This window comes from Numenius arquata, chromosome 5 (genome assembly GCF_964106895.1).
Source record: "Numenius arquata chromosome 5, bNumArq3.hap1.1, whole genome shotgun sequence".
NCBI classification, from domain to species: domain Eukaryota; kingdom Metazoa; phylum Chordata; class Aves; order Charadriiformes; family Scolopacidae; genus Numenius; species Numenius arquata.
Window position 1 is genome coordinate 23009599 of NC_133580.1, and position 23671 is coordinate 23033269.

The following is a 23671-nucleotide window of genomic DNA, read 5'->3' on the forward strand; positions in this document are numbered from 1 at the left end:
CAGTACTGGGAATTTTGCTAGATAGAGTCCAGATGACAAGTTCTCAGAAAACTCTGTCAGCTGCTGAGATTCAGCTTCGAGAGACATCGTCCAACGTTAACCGTAAACAACAGGGGCAACAAAATGCCTGGCAGATCTGGAAGTGACACGAGATGCCTGCATTCCACAGCAGACCCATTTCACACCACGGGAAAGGTCACCACTTTAACCCACTGCTGGGTGGAATGTACACACACGTCATTCTTCTTAACATCTGTAAATTAAACAGCCTCTTGCTTTGCTATCCAGCCCGTGTTTATTTTCCCAATTGCTAAAACGTGGTGGATGGTGGTATAACATGACACTGAAGGGACACAGGCTGCCACGGGGCGGGCTCTCCACTTCTTTTTAGTGATTTGCCTGCAGAGAGCTGGATGCGAAGGGAGGTGGTGGTGCTCAGACCCAGCAGTGATTGGTTTCCTTTCTGGACGTGCAGCATCTTTGCACACTGAAATAATAACAGCAGAGAGGGCAGCGAAAGCAAACAAAAACTGCTGGCAGAGACCCCCAAACGTGTTGACTCGTTGCAAGGAGTTGTTGAGGTCTCTGCTGGACTCCTCTGAAGGAGGCGGCAGCTGCTAAACTGGGAGGTTGAGGCTAGGCGTGTAATTCTGCTTTGGAAAAGTCTGATTTTCAGCTCTGGGAATGTGCAGGAGCATTCGGGAGAAGTCTTCTGTGTCCCTGTGGCCACATCTGAAGCATCTGAAATAACCCTGAATATAACCCTGAATATAACCCTGAATATAACCCTGAAATAACCCTAATGGGGCCCTTCCTTTCCCACAAGGTGCTCTCGGGTACCAGCACCAGCTCCCACCCCCTTCCCCAGGAGGAAAAACAACTCAGCAGCAAGTGTGGGGTTTTTCCCCCCAACCTTCCAGGCTGCAGGGCTGGCACACACTTTGGGGGAGCCTCAGCAGAAGCCGGGCGCGCTGGCTTTTGGGGGAGCAGCATTAAGTGTCGGGAAGGGCTGTGGGACACAGCGCTTGGCAGCCCAGAGGCATGGATGTGTATTTCAGATCCTAGCATGCTCTCAGCAAAACACCACCAAGATGTTTATTTTCAAAAGGATACAATGTTTGACAAAATAAACTATGTTTGATTAATACCGACTGCTTTTCTTGTTGTTGTGGAGGTTTTTTGTTTTTTTTTTTTTTTTAGGCAGTAAATTTGCTGAGTGTATAAACATGCCAGGGCTGCTTCATCTGCCTGTATCAAAATTTCAGTTACCTCATCTCCGGGGAATGTCCTTCAGTAACATTTTGACAAGCTTATTTAGGGGGTTGTTTGTGGGTTTGGCTTGGATGGGTTGGTTTTTTTTTCCCATTTTTGACTTCTTAGTGAAGTCTCCCATGAACAAGCCTCAGGCTGGAGCCGAACAAAACGCACCACTTGCCTTCACACGGAGAGTTCCACCATGTCCCTAATAGAATATCCAAATCCCCATGCTGAGGACCTCTGAGCATCCTCCAAGGTGATGGTTTCACCTCATTCCCCTCCAGGTGCGGATTTTATCCCCCCTGACACCTCCATACCTGGCTCCTTGCTGAAGCAACAAATAATGCATAGGGAGGATTTGTGAACCAGCTGATGTCCAGCTGAGTCACCCCCCAGCTGCAGAGCTCACACTGATCTCTGGATTTCTGGGAACAAACACCTGCTTCTGGGGCATGTGGCTCATGATCGGATAAAGCTTTAGCCGCGTTTCTCAATTATTAAGCTGCAGTGCTGCTGGAAAGGTCAGGGAAATTCCCACCAAGGCACCCAAGTGTTTGAGAACCAAATGGTATTTCTGAGATGCTTTAGCTTAGGTGAGCTAGAGAACCTGCAGGACTTGGCCATGGCTGGTCCCACCACTGAGCTACGTGCTCTGAGGTTGGAAGTAGGTATCTCAACAGCACACGACTGTTTCGAGCATTTTGAGGCCTTTCTATGGTTTCCTGTATTTTAGAGACTTGGGCAACATCCCAAGTCTGGTTCCCACCAGCAGCCCACTTGTCCCCCTGCTCCCCGTGCCTCTTCCACCCCAGGACTGTGCTCCAACACCACCTTCCACATGGCTGTGAAGGTATCACCATGGACCAGCAGCTGCCGAGAAAACAGGGCAGGAAGCAGTGCAAGGTGGTCACCTCCTTCCTTCCTTACACAGCAGTCCCCACTGTGCCACCTCGCCAGGACCCCAGCCTGTGTCCCAACTGAGTGCCCTCTGAGGCTGGGAACTGCATGTTCTTTATGTTTATTCTTTACTTTTTTCTTTACTTTCATTCTTTACTTTTACTTTACTTTCATTTTCCTTATTTATATACATATATGCGCCAGTGCTCTCCGCATCCTCCCTGCAAGGGAGACTTTGTTTAGGTTGGAAGCCCCAGTGAATCCAGTCCCACATCCCAGCTGGATCCCTGCTCCAGAGCGCTCGAGGGCTTTGCTCATGGAGATGAACAAGCAATGCTAAAAACCTCCCTGAAAAACAAAACTGAGACACTCTAGATTTCACTTCCCGAAACAGCATGAGCTGTAAGCACCAGCTGTTTCCAGCAGCTGTTAAGTGCGTTAGATTATACCATTCCAGCACTAAACTATTAGTCAATTGATTAATGAACTGGGACTTCCCATCCAACAAAAATATTTTGGTTTTAAATTATAATTCGATTCATGGTTAGTACAGAAATATATTACACACGCTAAGCACATGTTTGCGTCTCATCACCACCCTCAGACACGGGGAAAGGTACTGGCCTCACCACCTGGCCTTGTGCATGGGGTGATGCTGCTCGCTCCTGCCCATGCTCAGGATGTCCCATGGAGGAGTTTTAATGAGAGCTGCAAAACCAGCCAGGAAGCGTTAAGGTTAACTGGCAGGGGGTAAGGGCTCAACCACCTGAGACTGGAAACCTTCCCCAAGGTCGCTGGGGAACCAGCACAAAGCACCAAGCCCACAGGACATGGTGGTGGCAGAGGGAGGGCAGCCACACTGCCCCGAGGAGCCCACAGCCCTGCGCAGGGAGACTCGGCCATCAGGGTGCACAACAGCTCGGGACCAGCTCTGGGTTTCACCACAGGGCTGGAAATTATCTAGAAAAGTGGCGGTTTTCTAATTATTATTTTTTTTCCCCCCCAGAAGCACCTCTCTCACATAAACTCCTCTGTTCTGTTGCTTTCCCTGCTGGCAGAAAACCAGATAGATATTTACCCTGGCCACATGCCCCGCTGGCTGGACGCGGTCACCGCCGATGCCGGAGCCACATCGCTGCGTTATCATAGTGCTGTGAGCACAGCCGAGTGCTCCCACTCCTAAACTGCCCCAGCACCCACCATCAGCTCAACCCCTGCACCTCCTATATTATTGTATTTATGATATATATACTCATTACTGATATAAATATATATATAACTAAAACCCACTACTACTACTAAGGAAAAATTGAAATGTATCTTGACCTGTGTGTTAGCGGTCAAACCTGCAAGCCCTGGGACAAGGCACGGAGCTCCAGGTACACATGCACAGGGGAGGTGACAGTGCCCATCTCCTGATGCAGATGGTGCCTCCCATGGCAACACAGGTCACGGTAAGCAGAGGTGGTGCAGAGAATCACACGAGGAACAACTACTCCTTATTTCTCATGATGTGGGAACGAAACACTGCCCAAAACTGAACACCAGCTTTGCTTCACCTTGGTGCCCAAGGCATCCCTTGCAAAAGCCCCGCTAAAACATGCACACAACACCACCACAGGGTAAAATTCAACAGCTTTTTTTCAAGTTATAATGCGTTATTTTATGAAGTTGGCAGGTAGCGGGCTCAAAGGCTGTTTTTTGTGATCTCTAATCATAACAAAGTCTCCAACAAGCTTTGCTTTGCTAAGCAGCATGTGTGCGCAATGGGGAACTGGGCTCAGCGTGCTACAGAGGGGTCTTCTGCCGAGCAGCATCAGCATCGCACTGCAGCGATGCAGCGTGGGAAACCCGGGTGCTCCGTGAGACACACAGCAAGGCACAGCCCACCCTGTCCCCCTCAGAGAGAAAGAAAGCACACTGGACTCACGCTGCAGAAGAGCCGGTGTCACCATCCCACCCCGCTGCTTCTCTGAGGAAGGAGCACACAGACTATTTCCCACGCAATATCAGAGGAGAGAACATCCCCGCGCTGGTACCAGGGATACCTGGCGAGTCAGAAGCAGCACATCATCTCCAAACAAACCCAGCGGCTCCCACCCCCAGCGCTCCAGGAGGATGAAAGGAAATGATCAGAAGGGAAGAAGCCATGGAATTTCAAGTGGCACTAATAAAATATTCCCTTTGGTGGAGCAGAGGCTGATGGGCACAGCCAGCTGTGGCGCAGAGAGTGGGGATGATGGGGAGAGCTGGGCCAACATGAGTGTGAAGTAGCAGGAGGGTCAAGAAATGCCTCTAACGGCAACGCCAATGGCTCTCTCCCGCATCACCCCCATGCACCAGGACCCCTTCAATCCCGAGAGATGGAGAGGACTGCAATTTGTTTTGCGAACATGTAAAATACAAATCACATATACAAATACGCATCACACGGGTGTGGATGGAAAAAACCCCAGCACTTACAGGAATACTGTACAGCACCAGCACTGCCCAAGCGTCCCCAGTGCTCACCCTGATGCAGATGGGACACAAGGGGTCTGAAACCCAGAGGAAAGCTCTCCGACCATTAACCAGCAGGTCACACCAGGGCTTGGCTTAGCGCAGATCCGCTCCTCTCCATCAGGAGCAGGGTGAGCAGCCGGTTCTCCCTCTGCCACAGCTCCTGAAGCACTTCCCGCAGTCCCAATGCTTCACATCAGGGTCAGCCACATCAGCCCCACCACTGAGACCGGACAAAGTTCCTGCTCTCCAAACCATCTGATTGCATGGTTCGGATTTATCTACTTTCTTCCAAACATAGAGTTGCTTTCAAAAAGTTGAGGCACACAAGTATTTAAAGCACGCATGTGCACGTGAGTGTGTGTGTGCACGTGTACGTGCACACACAACGGCTTGAGATACTTTGGATGTAATCACTCTAGTAAAGGCAGCATCTTAAACAGAAATATGTAACCATTTTGGCCAGGAACCAAACCAAACACTCCCTGGCTCCAGCCCATTCATTTAATCAGATGAAGCCAAGCCTTTCCCTGGTGCCCCCGAGCCGGCCGCTGTTAGCCCTTCCAAGCTGCCCGCTCCAGGAACAAGGCAGAGCATCACCTCGCACACGTGGGAGGCTACTTCCAGCGCACCGTTTATAGAGCAACCGACTTTTATTTTAGAGACAGCTTAAGTAAAGCAACATGCAAAGAAACACGTGAGTAAGAGTTTCATCTGCCTCAGGCTCCTGTAAATCCTTTTCTTTTCCTCCCTCCTAGCACAATGCGTTGGACGCCCGTTATTCATCCCCATAAAGCACAGCATGTACATCCACGCCGTCTGTCCTTTGGCTGGAGCTGTGTTTGCAGATTTCCCATGGGAAAGGAGGTGCCTCGCTTCTGAAGAATGAAACCAGGGCACTGCATGGGCTGCGGGGCTGCTGGAGGGAACCAGCCGCTTGCACTGAAAGGCTTCACAGGACCTGGCTGGGAGACGAGCAGCAAAATCACCTGCAACTTGCAATGCAAATGTGGTTTGTGCCCATGGGAGCACGTCTCCACGACAATCCCGGCGCATGATAACTCCTCGTCCGCAGCATCCTTCCTCCTGCTTTATGGCTGATCTTCTCTCTTCCATCTTCACACACCCTCCATTCTATGTGCCTGGCCAGATTCCTAGGGGTGAGCCTCAAATTTGGAGTAAGTACAAAAACTGCTTGAACTGCAGACAAAATCTGTATTAAGTCAGCTAGGACCAGGGGGCTGATATTTGCTGAAAGTCTGTCATAAGTTGTAGGTGTTCTGTACCCCATGCATATTCCAACAACTCAAGATGAAATATGGCCTTCAACTTAACTGCAATGGAGACCTCAGTCTTCAAAAACTCCGAGGAACATAATTTAATATCAACCTTCTTACATTAAACAGGATTATCTTTAAAAAGCACTGTTAGGTATTTACTAGTTTACCATGAACAAACTCTTTTCTTGTGTGTGTGAAGATACCACACTCTTTTATAAAACTGACTCAAGTTACTTGCCCTGTCTTTGGAAATGTGCATGTATTTCAGGAGAGGTTCCAAATGTCTTCCTCATTCAAAAAAGGCATGGAGAGATACCCAGCGATGCCGCCGGCACCGCTCATGGCTGGTGGCCCAGCAGCAGCAGCAGGACCAGGGCGACAGCAGCGGCAGGGCCGGGCCGGGGGGCTGCACTCCCAGGGTCGCTGCTGGGGACCGCGCCACTGTCTTTGCTTTGCTGATTCAGAAGCTGCTTGTTTGCAGAGGCATCATCCATATCCAGGTCGTACGCTAGCTCTGAAAGCAGAAGGAGAGAGGTGGTGAATAAGAGGGGGTGCGTGCTGGCATCCCAACAGACAGCACATCCAGCCCCCGCCAGCAGCGGGGTTCCCGGGGTGGCCTGTGCCGGCAGCTGGGGACAGCAGTCAAAGGCATCACAGTGGGGGTGGATGGGCCAGAAGAGCTTAGCAAACATCTTGTCAGTGCTGCAGCCAGCCCCAGAGCACCTCCCAGTACCTTACACCAAACCTTATGCTTGGAAAGACCAAAACATCACAACTATAAGGTGCCCCAGTAAGAAGATCTGGCTCACTGGAGAGCTGCTCCCGAAGAACATCAGCTGAGCTTTGGAGCGGGTGTTTAGCAATGCAGACTGTGTCCACTCGCCAGGCACCGCAAGGACGTGGAAATCAGAACGAGCACAAATAGTCCTCCCAACCCAGAGGCAGCAGAAGGCCGTGCTCTCCAAATACCTCCTGGCTGGGGGACCTGAGGAGCTCTGTGTTTCTGCATTTCTGTAGTCTTTCTTACATAAGTGTGTGCAAAATATGCTCCTTACAGCACTTTCAACACATCCATCCCATGCTCTGACCACCTCATCAAAGCACTGGAGAGTGAGGAATGCAAATGGATCACGCACCCTGGACATGCCAGTGTTGCAACACGGGGACTTGGAGATGAAGCACATGGGAGCTCCAACCCAAGAAAATGCCTAGGATAAAAGTTTTGATAGTTCTGGCAGAGAAGCATGACATTAACAGGGGAAAAGCTTGTGGCGACCCATCACTGGCTGCAAGGGACCTGCTGAGCAGTAAGTTATAGTCGCCCTTGTCTCCCTGGGAATAAAAAAAGTCCAAATAGACAATGCGGAAAGGCAAGAAATCAGCAATTCTCAGGGCTGAGAACAAAAAGCCTAAGGTGTTTTAAGACGCCATCAGCCAGATCTACCTGGGGCATCTGTACCTGCCGAGCATCCAGACCGAGAGGGTGCACCTGTGCTTCGATTAAGGCAATGGGTTCCTCAGACCCTTTCTCATGCTGCTGCCGCCTCCTTCTGGGGTCCAGGTTTCTCGCCTGGATGGGAATCAGTTAAGCCTGCCTGTCTCATCCCCAGAGCCTGGCCCTTGGAACTGGAGGAAGCTGGTGGTTTCCATCAGAAGAGACCCTGGCTCAAGCCTTTCACAAGTCCTCGTGGATCACCAGCATACTGACAGGTTTGGATCATCCCACCCCGCCCCTGAGAAAGAATCCAAGAGGCTGCATAAACACTCCAGCTAAAAAACGCCACATCAATCCAACGAGCACCACTGCCAAAGCAAACAGGCAGCATTTCTTAATCAAAAATACCCAAACACTACAAAACAAAAGCATAACAATGTTAGTGCGACAAGTGAGTCAGCCCAGGCCATCAAAGAGGGTGAGAACCGGCTGAAGGGGAGCAGATATCCCCCCACACCCAGGGCCAGGTGCAAGCAAAACCCACCTGGTCAACTCTGACTCCTCCAGGAGATTCCCATAGATGCTGGGATTCCTCTTCTCCACAGCTTTCCTGCTTTTCTTCTTAATAGTACAGATATTCTGCTGTCCCCCAGAGCTGCAGACCCCCAGGCAGAGCAGGAAAAAGTGCCACCCTGAAAGGGATGCACCTGGAGGCCACCTCTGCCCATTCTGTGGTGCTTTCCAAGCACAGAAACAAAAAGTCCCTCTGGCACAAGGGATGCTCAGGCTCCAGGGCAGTTTGGGAGCAGCCTGGCTGCACCATAAGCTTATTTTCCCAAGCTTATTTTCTGCAGAATAAGTGAAGGGACTTTATGTTAATAAAATCGCAGCAGATTATTTTGCCGTTCATTGTTTTACACAAGACTCCTCAGCTGGTACAATGTCCCATCAGAGCAATGATGACCTGCCCTGGTGCCTTTTGGAAGGTGTTTCCACACACTCCAAAGACTCCTCAAGCCTAAAAGATGCCCCATGGGGTCACAGTGCCATCAGGCACCCACCTGTTTCCGGGCCAGCGATCTGCAGCTAGTGGGCAGGGCTTTTGGGGTAGCATATTTGCTCTCAAAACTAAGAAAATTCACGGGATCTGAATAGCTACTCTTGCCTTCAGTTTAGAAAATAGATTTGAAACAAAAGGGGATTTCAGCAAGGTCCTTAACAGCACAAAGGGTTTTGATGTTCCCATTTAAAGTCTCATTCTGCGATGTTGTAATTTATGAGATGCGAGACTCCTTTGCAGTTCACAATGCAGCAGCTGAATCATGTTGGATACGTTCAGCCAGAGTGTATCAGAATCATCATCTCAGACAACATGTTCTTTTACACAAGAAATGTTCAGATTCTGGCATTTCACCTGAACTTGAGTAAGGGCAATTTTTTTAAATCTTGGCATTTCACCCAAATGGGAATGGCAATTCTCTCATTCATCCTCTTTGACCAAATTTAAAGAGAAGAGAAGAGAACACAAACCCTCTTGTCATCAGAAGTCTGAGAGCTATTTTCCTAGCCTTGTTTAACTGCTTCAGAAGCTTAATGCTTGGGTGTGCCGTTTGTTTTCACTGTTCCTTCCATTGTTTCCTTCTCTGGGTTTAGTTGTGCCCAATTGTATTTTTAGGCTTGATGGATTTAGCCATACATCTTTTATTTTGTATTAATAATGGGCTCATAACTCTTGCAAATCCCTTTCACTTAACTTCTACTGACCTTTGGTACACGGGAGGAAAAGGAAAATAAAAAGTATTAGCCTCTAACAGACCTGAGGCAGCTGATAACCAGGTCCAGGCAATAACAATGTTAAAAATATACAATAATCATCATCATATTTCAAATCCAGGGATGCCAATTAGCAAGCCTTCCTAATCAGGTACTTCCTGAGGGGGTTTCGTTATGGTTTTCAGCCTTCGTTAGGATCCCCGGTTAGTCCAGGTCACTGCTGCATCCCTGCACCTTCCTGCTCCCCAAGTCTCTGGGAGAGAAGGAGCCCCAGCACCAGGGATGGAGCTGCAGGATGGACGGTGGGGTGGCAGCAAATAACCTCCCATGTACACCATTTGGGGAACTTCCACCCAAAACTCTGCCTTTACGCTGCAAAATAACCCAAAAGAAGCTGCTCCTCTCCTTGCCCGCTCCCCAGCCATCTTCTGCACCAAACTTCTCTGCTGCCCCAGCTCTGAACACCTACTTAATTTGCGACAGTTTCTTCTACAAAGCAGCCCTTTGGCCTGCAAAGGCTTTTTTTTTGGGAGGGGGAGGAGAGGGGGGAAAACTAGAAAAATCTGTTTCTGTTTATAATCAGTCAGAATCCAGAGGGTATTACCAACAATCTGCACTAATTACGTGTTCAATCTTCTCTCATTTTGGCCCCTCTTGTCCTCTGGGCTGTGGATTAGATAATCCCCTTAAAATAATAGTCAATCATTAGCTCTGCTTTTTCCCCCCTCTCCCCACCCCCATCCCCCGCATGCAAGCCGAGCATGCCGTGCTGTTTCCCGGAGGCCTCAGGCAGCTGGTGAAAGGTCTCCAGCCGAACACAAGCCGGTCCCTCCGGAAGCATCCTTTGTAAGAAAAGCCCCTCTCACACAAAGCTGCTGTGCTGTGCCGCGCTCCCAGGACAGCAAAAGCTTCCCATGTCTCACAGGGTGGGCAACAAAACCCGCTGCCAGCTCTACAACGCGCCCCTTCCCTGCCCGCAAAACCACGTGGTGGTGTTTTTCTGTGGATTGGGATGAGAATTAAGCGTAGCGACTCTGCTCGAGATTATGGGGCAGGAATGGTTAAAAAGCTCTTGCTGAGCCACACTAGCTTTGCAGCCAGCTACAGAAGGCGGCTGAAGTGGGAGGAGATGGGGTTCGAGTTGGTATAATAAGTCCCAGGGCAGCTGGCGCAGAAGACGCCGGGAGGATGAGTACCGGCACGCCGGCAGCGTTACAGCAGGCGTTCCCGTGCCAAAGCCACCCCTGCCTACTGAAACACCCCTTTTCACCCCTAAAAGGACGATGCAGTCTTAAGCAAAGAACCGCTAGCAAATGCCACTCTGGCAAATGACCTCCAAGAGGACGGTGCCCGGCTCCTGCAGGGTGGCTCGGCTGCTGCCTGCAGCCTGGGAATGTCATCTTGCAGGCAGGCGTCTGGGCTGCCCGCCTGGAAGCCTGCCCCGGCAGATGGCTCCAGTGATGGACCTAATATAGTAACAGAGTCGTAATGGATGGCCATGCCTGAAAACCACTCGGGGGTGTCACTTGTCACCTGTGCCATGCGCAGTGGCAACGGGTGCAAAGGGGATCCCCCCAGATCGTGCCTAACGCAGCGTGTTCACCAAAGGAGGCTGCCGACTGGGGCAAAGCGCTGGCGGGGACATGGTGATGGCTCTTGTTTGCAAATGACGGAAACTCTGCAGTGTGAAGGGACTAGGGAATGGGTGGTGACCATGTGTTTCCAATAAAGCGCAAAACACATCAAGTGGAAATGTCAGCGACAAGTAGGGCACGTTGGCAAGCTCCTGCAGCTCTCATGGTCAGTTGTGAACATCTGCCTGTGCACGTCCTTCAGGATTTGTCTAGGAAAGCACATGCTGCCATCGCCAACAGGAATTACAATCTCTGGGGTGCGTTGCTTTATTTAATTTTTCTAAGCGGGAAGCATCACCAGTGTGAGGAAAAAATTGCCAGGGGATGCGGCAGACTCCAAAGCAAGCCTAGGTTTCTTAAAGGGAGAGATGTCTGAGTCAAGCCAAAGCTGTTGACTGACAGAATCACAGAATGCTATGGGGTTGGAAGGGACCTCTGGAGATCATCTAGTCCAACTCCCCTGCCAGAGCAGGTCCACCCAGAGCAGGTTGCACAGGAACGTGTCCAGGCAAGTTTTGAATGTCTCCAGAGACAGAGACTCCACCACCTTTCTGGGCAGCCTCTCCAGGGCTCTGCCACCCTCAAAGGGAAGAAGTTCCTCCTCATGTTTAGATGGAACTTCTTATGTTCAAGTGTGTGCCTGTTTCCTCTTGTCCTGTCACTGGGCACCACTGAAAAAAGACTGGCCCCATCCTCCTGACTCCCACCCTTTAAGTATTTATAACTCATTACAAGGTGAAGTGTAAGAGCCTGTGATCCCACAGACCAGACTGCCCGACCCTGGCTGCCAACTCTCTCCATCTCTACAGCTCTGGTCACTTCACTCTCACGGGTGTTTGCACCTGAAAGGTAGAAGAACACTCCAATTTCATCCCAAACTCTTCCTGTTGGAACACCAAAAGCTCTGCTCACCTCAGCCCCCAGTTACCTGGCTTTCTCATGCAGACAGCTTAATCTACAAACACACCTCTGCCTCCACAAAGACAACATCTGAGCCCATCCATGGAGTTACATGGCACACATGGTCACAACTGCGCAGAGAGAGCTGGGATCCCCAGCCCTCTGCTTCCCCAAAACTCTTCCAAACGCCTAGCCAAGCACGGTTTCGTCTCACCAGGGAGGTTTTGCCCTCTGGCTTATTACCATTAAAATCCTGGAGCGCCAACAAGTTTGCCAGTTGTGTTCTTGCGCAAGGAGCTCCAACAGCCCAGCCATAGGTGTGGCCGTGCCAGCGCGTAATTAAAGCGCTGAGCCAGGGCTGTCCACGATGCTTGTGTTGGCACGGTTGTGAGATCACGGAGGTGGATACGCAGCATGTGCATGGTCTTGTGCCTCTGCTTTTCCACCTCCTCCGCAGCAATTTAGGAGGTGCGGCTCTTGGCAATATGGATTTGGAAAAAAATAGAAGAAAAAAAAAAAAATCCGGCTCAACACCATCCCGCTGCCGTCGGCAATGTGGCTGAGGGAGCCTGGCACAGCTCAGCAGTGAGCAGTAGAACCAACTTCCTGGGCAGAAACCTAAGGCAATCGGGTTTGGGATTGCTGATTTGCAAACCAAGACTTTTATCCCACTTGCTCTTCGACACATCCCGGCTGCCAGCGTGCTGCTGATGGCCTGCAGCCTGCGTCCATGAGTGACCCAAAGACTGCAGGCACCACCACAAAACCAGCACCAATTTGGGGAAAATTCACCCAAGACTGAAGCAACCTGGAGGGTGGCAACCAGGTTGATTTGGTCATCCAACATAGAGCGATGAGGAAGCTCCAGCTCAGCCCCGCACTAGGGGTGCAACCAGGTGATGCTCAGGGTACACAGGGCAATTGGCCATGAGCTCTGCGAGGCAGCCAGTGCACACACCCTGGCTCCCCAACCTCCAGCACTACCACAAAAGTCTCATTGATGGATGTCCTCAAGCTTTCAATGGGACAAAGGAACAAAATGCCTCCAAAAACGCAACACATATACCATGACTCCAATTCGAGCAACTACTCTTCCAACCCACCTTGGCCAAAGGCTGGTGGCGAGGAAGGGTTATCATTTATGACCTGAGCCTATGTTTACTCTTAAAACATACTCATTAAATTCCTGTTTGCTCCTTGGTGTGCTCCAGATTTGCCCTGAAGAGAATCTGGCGTCTGCAATTGCATTAATCATTTTCCCTTTGGCAGCAAGTGAAAGAGTTTCTGAAGTGTACTCGCAGAGCGGAGCCACAAAAACGTGTTTAGCAAAACGCGCTCATGTAATCTATTAAAAATTAACAAATCTCATTAGCATTATTAATTTGAAGCGCCAGAGTCCTTGTACTTTGATGATGAAGCTGCATGCCCCAGTCTGATATCCAGCTGCACTATCCAGAAAGAGAGCTGCTATGTAAAGGAACTTAGGACAGGAGAACTGAAAAATAGGGAGCTAAACATGGACAGCCAAAAGCATCTACAAAGGCAGGAGTCAAGAAAGAAAAAGAGGAAAAGCTGGAAACAGAAGAGTATGCATAGAAGTGAAGTGATTTATGAGGCAGCAATACAGGACTGGGTCAAGCTGTGTCCCTGCAGGGCCCCCATGTACCTCAGCCCACCCAGACGTGGCATCACCCTCTCCTGCTTTGGAGACCTTCAAGGTCTAAACCCAGAAAGTGATCCCTGTTTAAGAGATGGGTTGACAGAGTCCCTTGGGGGGCAGTCCTGAAGGGCAAAGGAGTCCAGGAAGGTTGGACATACTTCAAGAAGGAAATCCTAAAGGTGCAGGAGTGGGCTGTCCCCATGTGCGAAAAGATGAGCTGGTGGGGAAGAAAACTGGCCTGACTGAAGAGAGAGGTTTGGCTGAAACTCAGGGGGGAAAAGAGAGTGTTTGACCTTTGGAAGAAAGCACAGGCTACTCAGAAGGACTACAAGGACATTGTGAGGTTATGCAGGGAGAAAATTAAAGGGCCAAAGCTCAACTAGAACTTAATCTGGCTGCTGCCATAAAAGACAATTAAAAATATTTCTATAAATACATTAGCAATAAAAGGAGGTCTAAGGAGAATCTCCATCCTGTATTGGATGCAGGGGGAAACATAGTGACCAAGGATGAGGAAAAGGCTGAGGTACTTAATGCCTTCTTTGCTTCAGGCTTTAACAGTAAGACCAGTTGTTCCCTGAGTACCCAGCCCCCTGAGCTGGAAGACAGGGACAGGGAGCAGAATGAAGACCCCATAATCCAAGGGGAAACAGTGAGGGACCTGCTACACCACTTAAACACGCACAAGTCTATAGGGCTGGATGGGATCTACCCGAGGAAGCTGGTGTGAGTGCTCATCAAGCTACTTTCCATCATTTGTCAGCAGTCCTGGCAAACTGAGGAAGTCCCAGTCATCTAGAGGCTAGCAAACATGATGCTCATCTACAAGAAGGACTGGAAGGAGGATCGAGGGAACTACAGGCCTGTTGGTCTGACCTTGGTGCCAGGGAAGGTTATGGAGCAGATCATCTTGAGTGCCATCCCATGGCACATACAGGACAACCAGACGATCAGGCCCAGTCAGCATGGGTTCATGAAAGGCAGGTCCTGCCTGACAAACCTGATCTCCTTCTATGACAAGGTGACCCGCTTAGTTGATGAGGGAAAGGCTGTGGATGTTGTCTACCTAGACTTTAGTAAAGCCTTTGATACCGTTTCCCACTGCATTCTCCTGGACAAACTGCTCACTGCTTGGATGGGTGTATGCTTTGCTGGGAGAAAAACTGTCTGGAACGTGGTGAATGGAGTTAAATCCAGTTGGTGGCTGGTCACAAGTGGTGTTCCCCAGGGCTCGGTATGGGGCCCTGTTCTGTTTAATATCCTTCACACTCAGTAAGTTCACACACAACACCAAGCTGGGCAGGAGTGTTGATCTGCTTGAGGGAGAAAGGCTGTACAGAGGGATCTGGACAGGCTGGATCAATGGCCTGAGGCCAATGGTGTGAGGGTCCTGCCCTTGGGTCACACCAATCCCATGAGTGCTCCAGGCTGGGGGAAGAGTGGCTGGAGCTGCCTGGTGGAAAAGGACCTGGGGTTACTGGTCAAAAGCAGCTGAATATGAGCCAGCAGTGTGCCCAGGTGGCCAAGGAGACCAACAGCATCCTGGCCTGTATCAGCAATAGAATGGCCAGCGGCACTGGGGCAGTGACCGTCCCCCTGTACTGGGCACTGGTGAGGCCCCACCTCGAGGGCTGTGTCCAGTTTTGGGCCTTTCACCACAAAAAAGACTCTGAGGGGCTGGAACGTGTCCAGAGAAGGGCAACGGAGCTGGTGAGGGGTCTGGAGCACAAGTCTTGTGAGGAGCGGCTGAGGGAGCTGGGGGTGTTCAGCCTGGAGAAAAGGAGGCTGAGGGGAGACCTTCTCGCTCTCTACAACTGCCTGAAAGGAGGGTACAGCCGGGGGGGGTGGGTCTCTTCTCCCAAGTCACAGGCAATGGAACAAGAGGAAACGGCCTCAAGTTGCGCCAGGGGAGGTTCAGATTGGATATTAGGAACAATTTCTTCATGGAAAGGGTTATTAAGCATTAGAACAGGCTGCCCAGGGAAGGGGTTGAGGCACCATCCCTGGAGGTATTTAAAAGACGTGTAGATGTGGTACTGAGGGACATGGATTAGTGGTGGACTTGGCAGTGTTAAGTTAATGATTGAACTTGATGATCTTGAAGGTCTCTTTCCAGCCAAAACAATTCTATGATTCTGATCATGCTGCTGTCACCTGAGGCACCTCAGGGCAGTCCTGATTTCGGGAACTAACGTTCCCAGTGACAGCAGAGCAAAATGAAATGCTTTGTATTTCCTCTAATAATGAAAACCAACATCGCCACATCAAACTGAAATTTTCTCCTTCATCTTTGCTCCCCCAAAAGCTCTTTGGATTTGACCAGGACAGGCAGCTCTTGCCTGCTACATGTTGGCCTTCAGTTCTCAAGCTCAGGACACTTAGTGACATTCATATACCAGCAAGACCCACCAAGACACAGTCCTAAGGGGAACAGCACCGGTCCCTGCTTTCCAGATGCTAGCTCCTAAAAGCAGCCCTCAAGGCAGAAGGGTGTTTCTCAATGCTTGATCAGAAAAACCCATGGTGGTGTTACAGCACCCAGGAACATCTGACATCTTCTTTTGTGACTCACCACGTGTGGAAACCAGACTTGAACAGGGCTCAGGCCATGGCATTCATCCTCCAAATAGGCAACCAGAAACGTGCCTCTTCAATCAGACGGGTCCAGGACTTTGCACGGTGTCCACGCTCAGTCAAAAATCCCTGGACATCCATCATTGCCTTATGCTTGCAAGGAAAAGAAAAACCAAAGGCAGCTTTTTTTTCCCTCCTTGAGCATGCAGATAAAGGAAGCACCTGAGTAGCACTTCCAACCAGGGGATCAAACTGGCAGAGCTTCCACCAGGCTACAGCTCATGATGCCAAGGAAAATAATCTGGAGTGAGATTTCAGGCCATGACCCAAGACTTCATGTTGGGCACAGACATACCTGTTCAGGCAACGAGTAGAGCCTGCAGGTAGGCTCAGGCATGGCACTACACAGGCATCTGCTCAGCTTGCCTCCACTCCTGGAGAAACTCCCAGAGGTTTTTGGCTCTTACATTGCCCAGGATTACCGGTGTGGATGGAGAGCAGGCTCCCCCTGCCCACGCCGGGGAACCCAGCTGGCCCTGGATCGTTTGTACAGAGCATGGGTCGAGGTGACAGAGCTGCCAAGGGAAGGGAGCCGAGAGGGTATAGCACCACCCGGCTTTTTTAATTGCGTTAAGCTGCTTAAATAAAAAAATAAAAAAATAAAAAATTAAACCCTGTCTCTGCATTAAAACAACATTAAAGTGACTTCAGCCTATAAAATCGGGGTAATGCAGGAGGCCCTGGGAAACAACACCATACCCAACTTTCCCACTTTATATAGAAAAAGAAGGGTTGAGTTCACAGGCTGGAACTTTTTAACAGCTTCAGGTCATGTTCCCTGCACTGGTAGGAGCCCCAGGAACAGCCACTGAAGTCTGAAACCAGGACCTGGCTTTGCACTGCCTTCTGCATGGCTGCAGAGACAGACCCAAATTAAACCCAGCTGCTTACCGGCTGCATGTACATCTGACATGAAAATGGGGCTGATTCCTGCCTCCCTCCTGGAGCAAGAGCAAACCCTGGTCCTAAAGCACCAGTGGAATGATGGTGCTGAAAGCTGGAGCTGGACATCGGTGGCAGCTCCAACGGGAAAACCAGCGTCACCCCAGCTGAGCACCAGGACACCGCAGTTGTGGTGCTCAGGGTATGCTGGATCCATCTCATCTCGCTTGCTTTTTCCCAGGGGCAAGGGACTCCCTGTCATGCTTGGGAACCTGCAGCTGGGACCTTGTCAAACCAGTGCTCGTGACTGGGACCATGGTGGAGCTCAAGGAGACCACATGGCTGCCCCTACCCCAGGAGGAAGGAGCGAGGGAGGGATGGGTGCTCCTGCCTAGCACCTCCCTGGGTCACCTTCTACGTGCAGCCATGGAGGGTACTGGGGACAGGGCCACACAGCTCACATGGGAGCATCCAAACTGCTCTGGGGACACATCCATCGGCAAGCATGTATCGGCTGAGCAGTGAAACAAGGAGATGACAACGCAAGAGGACCCCAAGGTCCAAGTCCAGGAATGCCTCTCACATTGTCCTATCTGCAGCACTCACGGCTCAGTCTCAGGAACGTCACAATCACAGTGGAAAATCAAAATAAAAAGGCTACGTAATCCAGTTTGTAAATCCTTTGAAAAAACACAAAATCCTCTCTAAAACGGATTACAGAGATTAGAGATAAAAGTTTCCTGGAAGTCAAGAACTGCATTTCAGCCTCCCTCCTCATCCATCCTTCCAGAAAAGAGAAAATCAGTGGCATCAGTGGCAGGAAATCTCCCTGCATCTGGGAGAGGAGGAGATGCCTGCCAGACCCACACAGGCTTTTTGGTCCATCCCTTTCCCAAACAAGTTCCACGGGACCAGGCAATGCACTGCTGTGATTTTGGGAGCTGCAGGAGCCTCACCCAGCCCTGCGGGTGCCCAGCAGAAAAAACATCCTCTTAAATCAGGGTGGGTTTCTAAAAATCAAGACATTTCACTTGGCTGTGCCAATGGTGACAACGTTATCAACGGGAGAAAGGTCAAACACTCACGTGCCGATGATATCAAAATATTTAGCAGCCATGCTGTTATTATCCTGATAGATTAAAATCAGCATTCTGTTTAATATTTTGACTCAAGTATCCACAGTCAATGGTGGCAGAAGAATTTTCTTCTGGGAATTTTTATTTTGTGAGAGTTTTTGTGCTTTCGTGCTTATTTGGAACAAAAAAAAAAAAAAAGATTGCAATATTAGCATTCCCCGCAGAGCACGCATTCAAGTTCCTGACCTGTTATTGCTTAAGGACTTCTGCAGCTGCAGATGCCTGTTTGGAGCTACAGTTAGGTCACTTTGAATGATGCTCATAGAATAAGGATCAAAACACTTACAGCTTGATCAAAAGGACATTTTATGAACATTGCAGCCCGAGTTAAGCGCCGATGTGAATACTTACATTCGCCCTTATATTAGCTCAGCTCAGTTCTAATAAAATTAACACCCTTTTAAATAACGCACTCAGTTTTTACTTGTTTCATGGGTTTGTGCCTCATGGCTTTGAAAACATACCCTCAAAACCCTTCCATCACTCTGGAAACATCTAGCTGTGTTAGGATCTGGAAACCAACTGCTTCTCCAGAGGAAGATGGAGGCACTCCAGGGGGGTGCTGCTTTTTATCATTGCTCCACCTGCTCTAACCTGAATTCATCCACCAAAGGTTGCTTCCCCCCCACCCCATCCCCACAAAAGAGCCTAACACAGTCAGACTCTTTTTTTTTTTTTAATTTCTTTTTCCCAGTAGGAATTACTACCTGTAAATAAACAACTTAAAACCGAACTACAAGCCCCAGCAGCCTCAACGCTCCTTTGAAAAGAAACAACAGAAAAAACAAAGCAGCAAAAAATCCAGTCCCTTTTCTGCGTTTCACTTGTGCATTACAGGCAAAATGAACTTACCAGTCCAGGACAGGGGACATCTTATTGGCGCAATACAGCTGGTTAACTGCTCTTTAGAGATATTCATCTCAAAAGCCAGAACAGAAAGAGCATTTTCCCCCCTTTTTATTTATTTATCTTTTTTTTTTTTTTTTGTGCCAACTCACCTTAGCTGAAAAGCACATTGAGATTGTAATTATGGGAAGGCCTCAAATAGTAGATTTGTAAACTCAGCTATCGGCTTGAATTACTGGAATTAGCAAGGCTAATTTAATGTCACTGTTCAAACTAGCTCAGATTTGGAATTTCTTAATGGCTTTAGGAGAAGGAGCCTTTATGCATACTGCAATCTAGGCTTCATTCTTAGACTAAATTCCTTCTCATAGATTTTGTGAATGCCCTGTTTTGTAGCCAACACAAACTCTGTCCAGTAAAATAATGTAAGGACTCAGAATGAAAAGAGATTAGCTGTTCCCTGCTCCTGTTATTTTAAAGCAGAAATAACTTTGGCTTCCACTGATTCATAGACAAAGCTTGAAATGCAAAGCATGCTCAACTCCAGATTCAGCATGAAAAGGACCTTAAAGTATTCCTGAGTGCAAGTAATGGACTTATTAGAGGGATGAAAAGAGGCACTTTTCACAGAATCCCAAGCCCTTTAGTCCTGTCATATCAATAATCTTGCTAAAGAATTTCATTCTATTTACATTTCTTTCCCTTCCAAATATCCTGCCTGACTCCTCTGAAATGCAACATTTATGCTTTTAAAGCGTTAATTTATTTCTGTTAATGCTCGGTGGCAAGTGGTGTAAAACGTCTGCAGATCACCCAAAGTGCAATGGCATGGGGACAGCGTGTGACAGGGAACAATTCCCTACAACCTGCAGTTTTACACCTGACAATCACTAAATGAGGAGGTAATTTTAAAGACTTGGTTAAAAGTATCTTCTTTAAATAATGACAGTTGATTGTGCTGGAGCTCAACATACCTGCAATCTGTTTTCCTCTCCTTTATGTTTAACACCCACAAGGACAATGCTGACAAGAAAAAAAGGTTTATAGATATTGGGAAGGAAATCTGCCTGGCTGTCCTTAAGCTACCAAAATATACATTTTTTTTAACCTAGTTTGCTTAGTCTTTGCAGGATGGTTTAATCTAAAACCAGTATATTAAGCAACTAGTAGCAATTTTGCCTCATTGTTTGAAGAAATGGCTGAAAACCAAAGGTATTCCAGGAAAAAATTACACAAGCCTGTGTAGAAACACCAGGAAAGCAGGTGGATATGTCCCTGATTGCTCCTTTTTAAGAGAGGGGAGATTTTTTTCTCCACCCAGCTCCATGTCCCCATGACAATTTGCACCAGTTGGGAGCGTCATAGCGTGGATGGGATAAAAGATGTGTAGGGCTGCATCTGCCCCATGGCCCTCCCCGAGACGGCAGAGATCAAAAGACCCCAAAAGACCCCAAAACACCAAGACGTGGTGAGCAGCCATCCCAGGATGAGGATGCATGGCACAGACTCAACCGTGCGGTTTCAGTCTGGAAAGGTAAAGCACAGCAACTGCTCTCTGCCTTTCACCTAAGGGTCTCAAAGCACACTGCAGGCATTAATTACACCCTCCACCTTGCAGAGATTAATTAAGCGCTGAAGCCTCACAGTCCCTGAGAGCTGAACACAAGCCTCCATTCACTAGTGGCTAAAATTGAGGCAAGGTTGTGAGGAGGCTTCATAAGCACCGCTGGGCGAAGCACCACCGAGTGCCCTGTGTTGCTCTGCAGCAGTGGCTGCCTCCTCCTGGGATGCTTTTAATTCCTCTGGGCATGTCCCAGCAAGTCCCCCTGTGAAGGTAGCCATTTGAGACTTTGCTCTGAAAACACTCTTTATGGCAAGGCATGGAACCCAGAGAGATACCAGGGTAGGTGAGGAGCAGTCCCGTCCCACAGCCAGCTTTCAGTGCATCCACTCATCTTCTATTTTTAAGGACCCCCAGAAGGTCTCTGATGTTAGCAGTCATTTTTCCTAACAATGAACTTGGCAGTCCTGATGAGACATCCCGCATCCATGTGCCAAGAAGCAACAGAAGCTCCTCAAATTATTTCTTCCTTGTGTGCTGCTGGCTACTGGGCTGCTGCGCCACCCCTCCCTGGGTGGGACAGGTTGCAGAAGACCACCAGGCTGCCTTTTCTGCCCATTCCTAACCCCTCCAAGCCACAAGAGGCACTCACAGCAGCTCTGTGGGTGCCATGGGAAGGCACCCTGACATGCGAGGGTGCTTTCGAGATGCTCCAGAAACTGCCGTTGCTGAATCCTTCGCTGCAGCATCCTTCCCAGGTCAAACCTGCATGCACCTCACAGGACTCATGCAGCCTTGGGCGCTCCAGAGGCCTCTCCTGCGATACTCTAGCAAAGCAGCGAAATCCTCTCTGCCTCCTGATCTCCCTGTTTTGCTCAGTTCAGGCTTGCTGGCTGCCTTCCATCTTCCTATCTGTCTGGATGACTCTGTGTCCTTTTAGAAGGTGGTCGAGCCATTTGCCCAGGGCCAAGCAATGATGGATTTAAACAAGCAGCCTGCTGACCCACAACCATCCACTGTCACCGGTTCTTTGGCAATAAATGCCTGGATGAAATAGGTGACGAGTGCATAAAAAAAAAATACGATACCTGTGCAGCAGAGAGCTGGAAGGCAAAAAGGGATTGCCAGCCCCTGCAGCTAACAAAGTGCTGGCTGTGCCGCAGCTGCAGCCTGGGAAACCCATTAAGACCACATGGGGTGTCAGATTGTACGTAACATGAGTGGTGGGCTTGCAGGCACTGCGTGACAGCAGCCCCGTGATGGAGCCGGGTGGAAAGTGGGACCAAAGAGACCAGAGAAGACAAGAGTTTCTCCGCACATGCCTGCCTGTGCCTCCCAAAAACTGGGAGGAGCGGGTGGACCCGTACAGCCCCCCAAGGGAACCCAGAGACATGGCCCCAGAAAGCCTGAGCTGCAAGGTCAAGGCAGAGAAAGTATCCCCCTGTGCATCCCATCCTGCCGTGGGATGCAGAGGGAGAGAAGCCCAGGGAGGGATCCCTTGAAGCAGGGTTTGCTATAGGGGCCGCATCTCTTTGCTTTGCTTTCAGGTCAGTGCAATCCCGCAGCCGTCCAGTCCCCCAGCGTAGGTTTCAATGCGATGGAAGGGATTTAGGAACCTCCAGGCAATCCCACACAGTGGTCCCAGTTACCTCGTATCCTGGTTAATTATTTTTACAGACAGGTTTCTGCTCCTTAATGTATGTAACTGGTCAGGGTTAGTCTTACTGCTATTAGCAACCAAAAATCACTCTCAAACCAATTTCTTTCCAACCCAAGCACAGCAGTTCTTTTCATTCAACATGTAGAAATACCTCCTTGCTACGTCTGCATTTTTGGATTTTATCTTTCTGTTGGTACACGGAACCATTTTTCTTTTTTCCACATTTTCTAAGGAGTTCTGGCAGTGGGAAGTTGTTTGTAAATCACACAACTATTTATTTTACTGGAAACATCTGCTTTAACACATCTGTCTTGAAAAAACATTTTTTTTTTTTTTAAACAAAGGTATTAAGCTGCAATGTAAATTGGGCACATCTGTTCATGAGTCACTGCAATAGCACTGCCTCCAATGCACCAGATCACACAGATCTCCAGGGGCCTGATCGAGCAGAAATCGGAAACTTACAGCTCGCTCTGCTCCCTTTTCCGGCACGACTTTTCCGAGAGCATTGCTGCCTGATTTAATAAATTAAGGCCACTAAATAAGAAAGACCTATTTAGCGTCTGCTAATACCATTAACTGTCTGGCACGGCAGACACTTAAGTATCAGCAAGGTACTTAAGCTGGTGCCCCACTCCCCACGCACCCCAGGACCGAGTTCAGTGGAATTACTCGTGCATGGGGTGCTCCACGATGTACCAGACCTACCTCTGCCCCACCGTACCATACCACTTTTCCTGCCTTCAGCCACTCAGTGCTGCCAGTAAAAATATTTAGAGAAGCAAATTTGATGGAAAGACGTCAGCTGAACCTCCAAGATCAAAACCTGACCCACCAGCCGGTATTCATCCACTGGAAATACAAGGGTCAACAGACCTGGGGGCCCAGGAGAAACCGTTCAGCTTTGTTGCTCCATTGTCCTCCCGACACATGACATCTGCCACTGGCCCCACATTTGGAAAAACTGCTCCACTGGCAAAAGCACCCACGGACAGATCATACAGCAGCCATGGGGAGGTGGCCGTGCACAGCCATGTGTCAGCTGCACAATGCTGGGCATACTTTATAGAATCATGGAACGGTTAGAGTTGGAAGGGTCATCCAGTTCCACCCCTTGCCCTGGGCAGGGACACCTCCCACCACACCAGGTTGCTCCAAGCCCCCTCCAACCTGGCCTTGAACCCCTCCAGGGATGGGGCAGCCACAGCTTCTCTGGGCAACCTGGGCCAGGCTCTCACCACCCTCGCAGCAAAGAAGTTCTTCCCCACATCTCATCTCAGTCTCCCCTCTTTCAGCGTCAAACCCTTTCCCCTTGTCCTATGGCTCCCCTCCCCGATCAAGAGTCCCTCCCCAGCTTTTCTGAAGCCCCTTTAGGGACTGGAAGGGGCGCTAATGTCTCCCCGGACCCTTCTCTTCTCCAGGATGACCCCCCCCCCAAGCTCTCTCAGCCTGTCCTCACAGCAGAGGGGCTCCAGTCCTCACAGCATCTCTGTGGCCCCCTCTGGACCTTGAGTCTCTTTCAGTCTTTGCAAAGGCAGAAATAAAGCTCCAAGTGCCAGGAAGGGAAATGGAAGGTGACAGCACGCCAGATGCTCCCTGCCAACAGACACTGGAGCA

At 49.5% G+C, this 23671-nt stretch overlaps 1 protein-coding gene across 1 annotated transcript in view; it reads right to left on the bottom strand.

The window, feature by feature from the left end:
• Positions 1–5290: 5290 nt before the first annotated feature.
• Positions 5291–23671, bottom strand: part of GPC3 (glypican 3) — a 173703-nt gene continuing 155322 nt past the window's right edge. Inside the window, exon 8 of the mRNA XM_074147608.1 lies at positions 5291–6447. Within this exon, the coding sequence (XP_074003709.1) occupies positions 6272–6447 (176 nt within the window). The 3' untranslated portion in view covers positions 5291–6271. The remainder of the gene's footprint in view (positions 6448–23671) is intronic.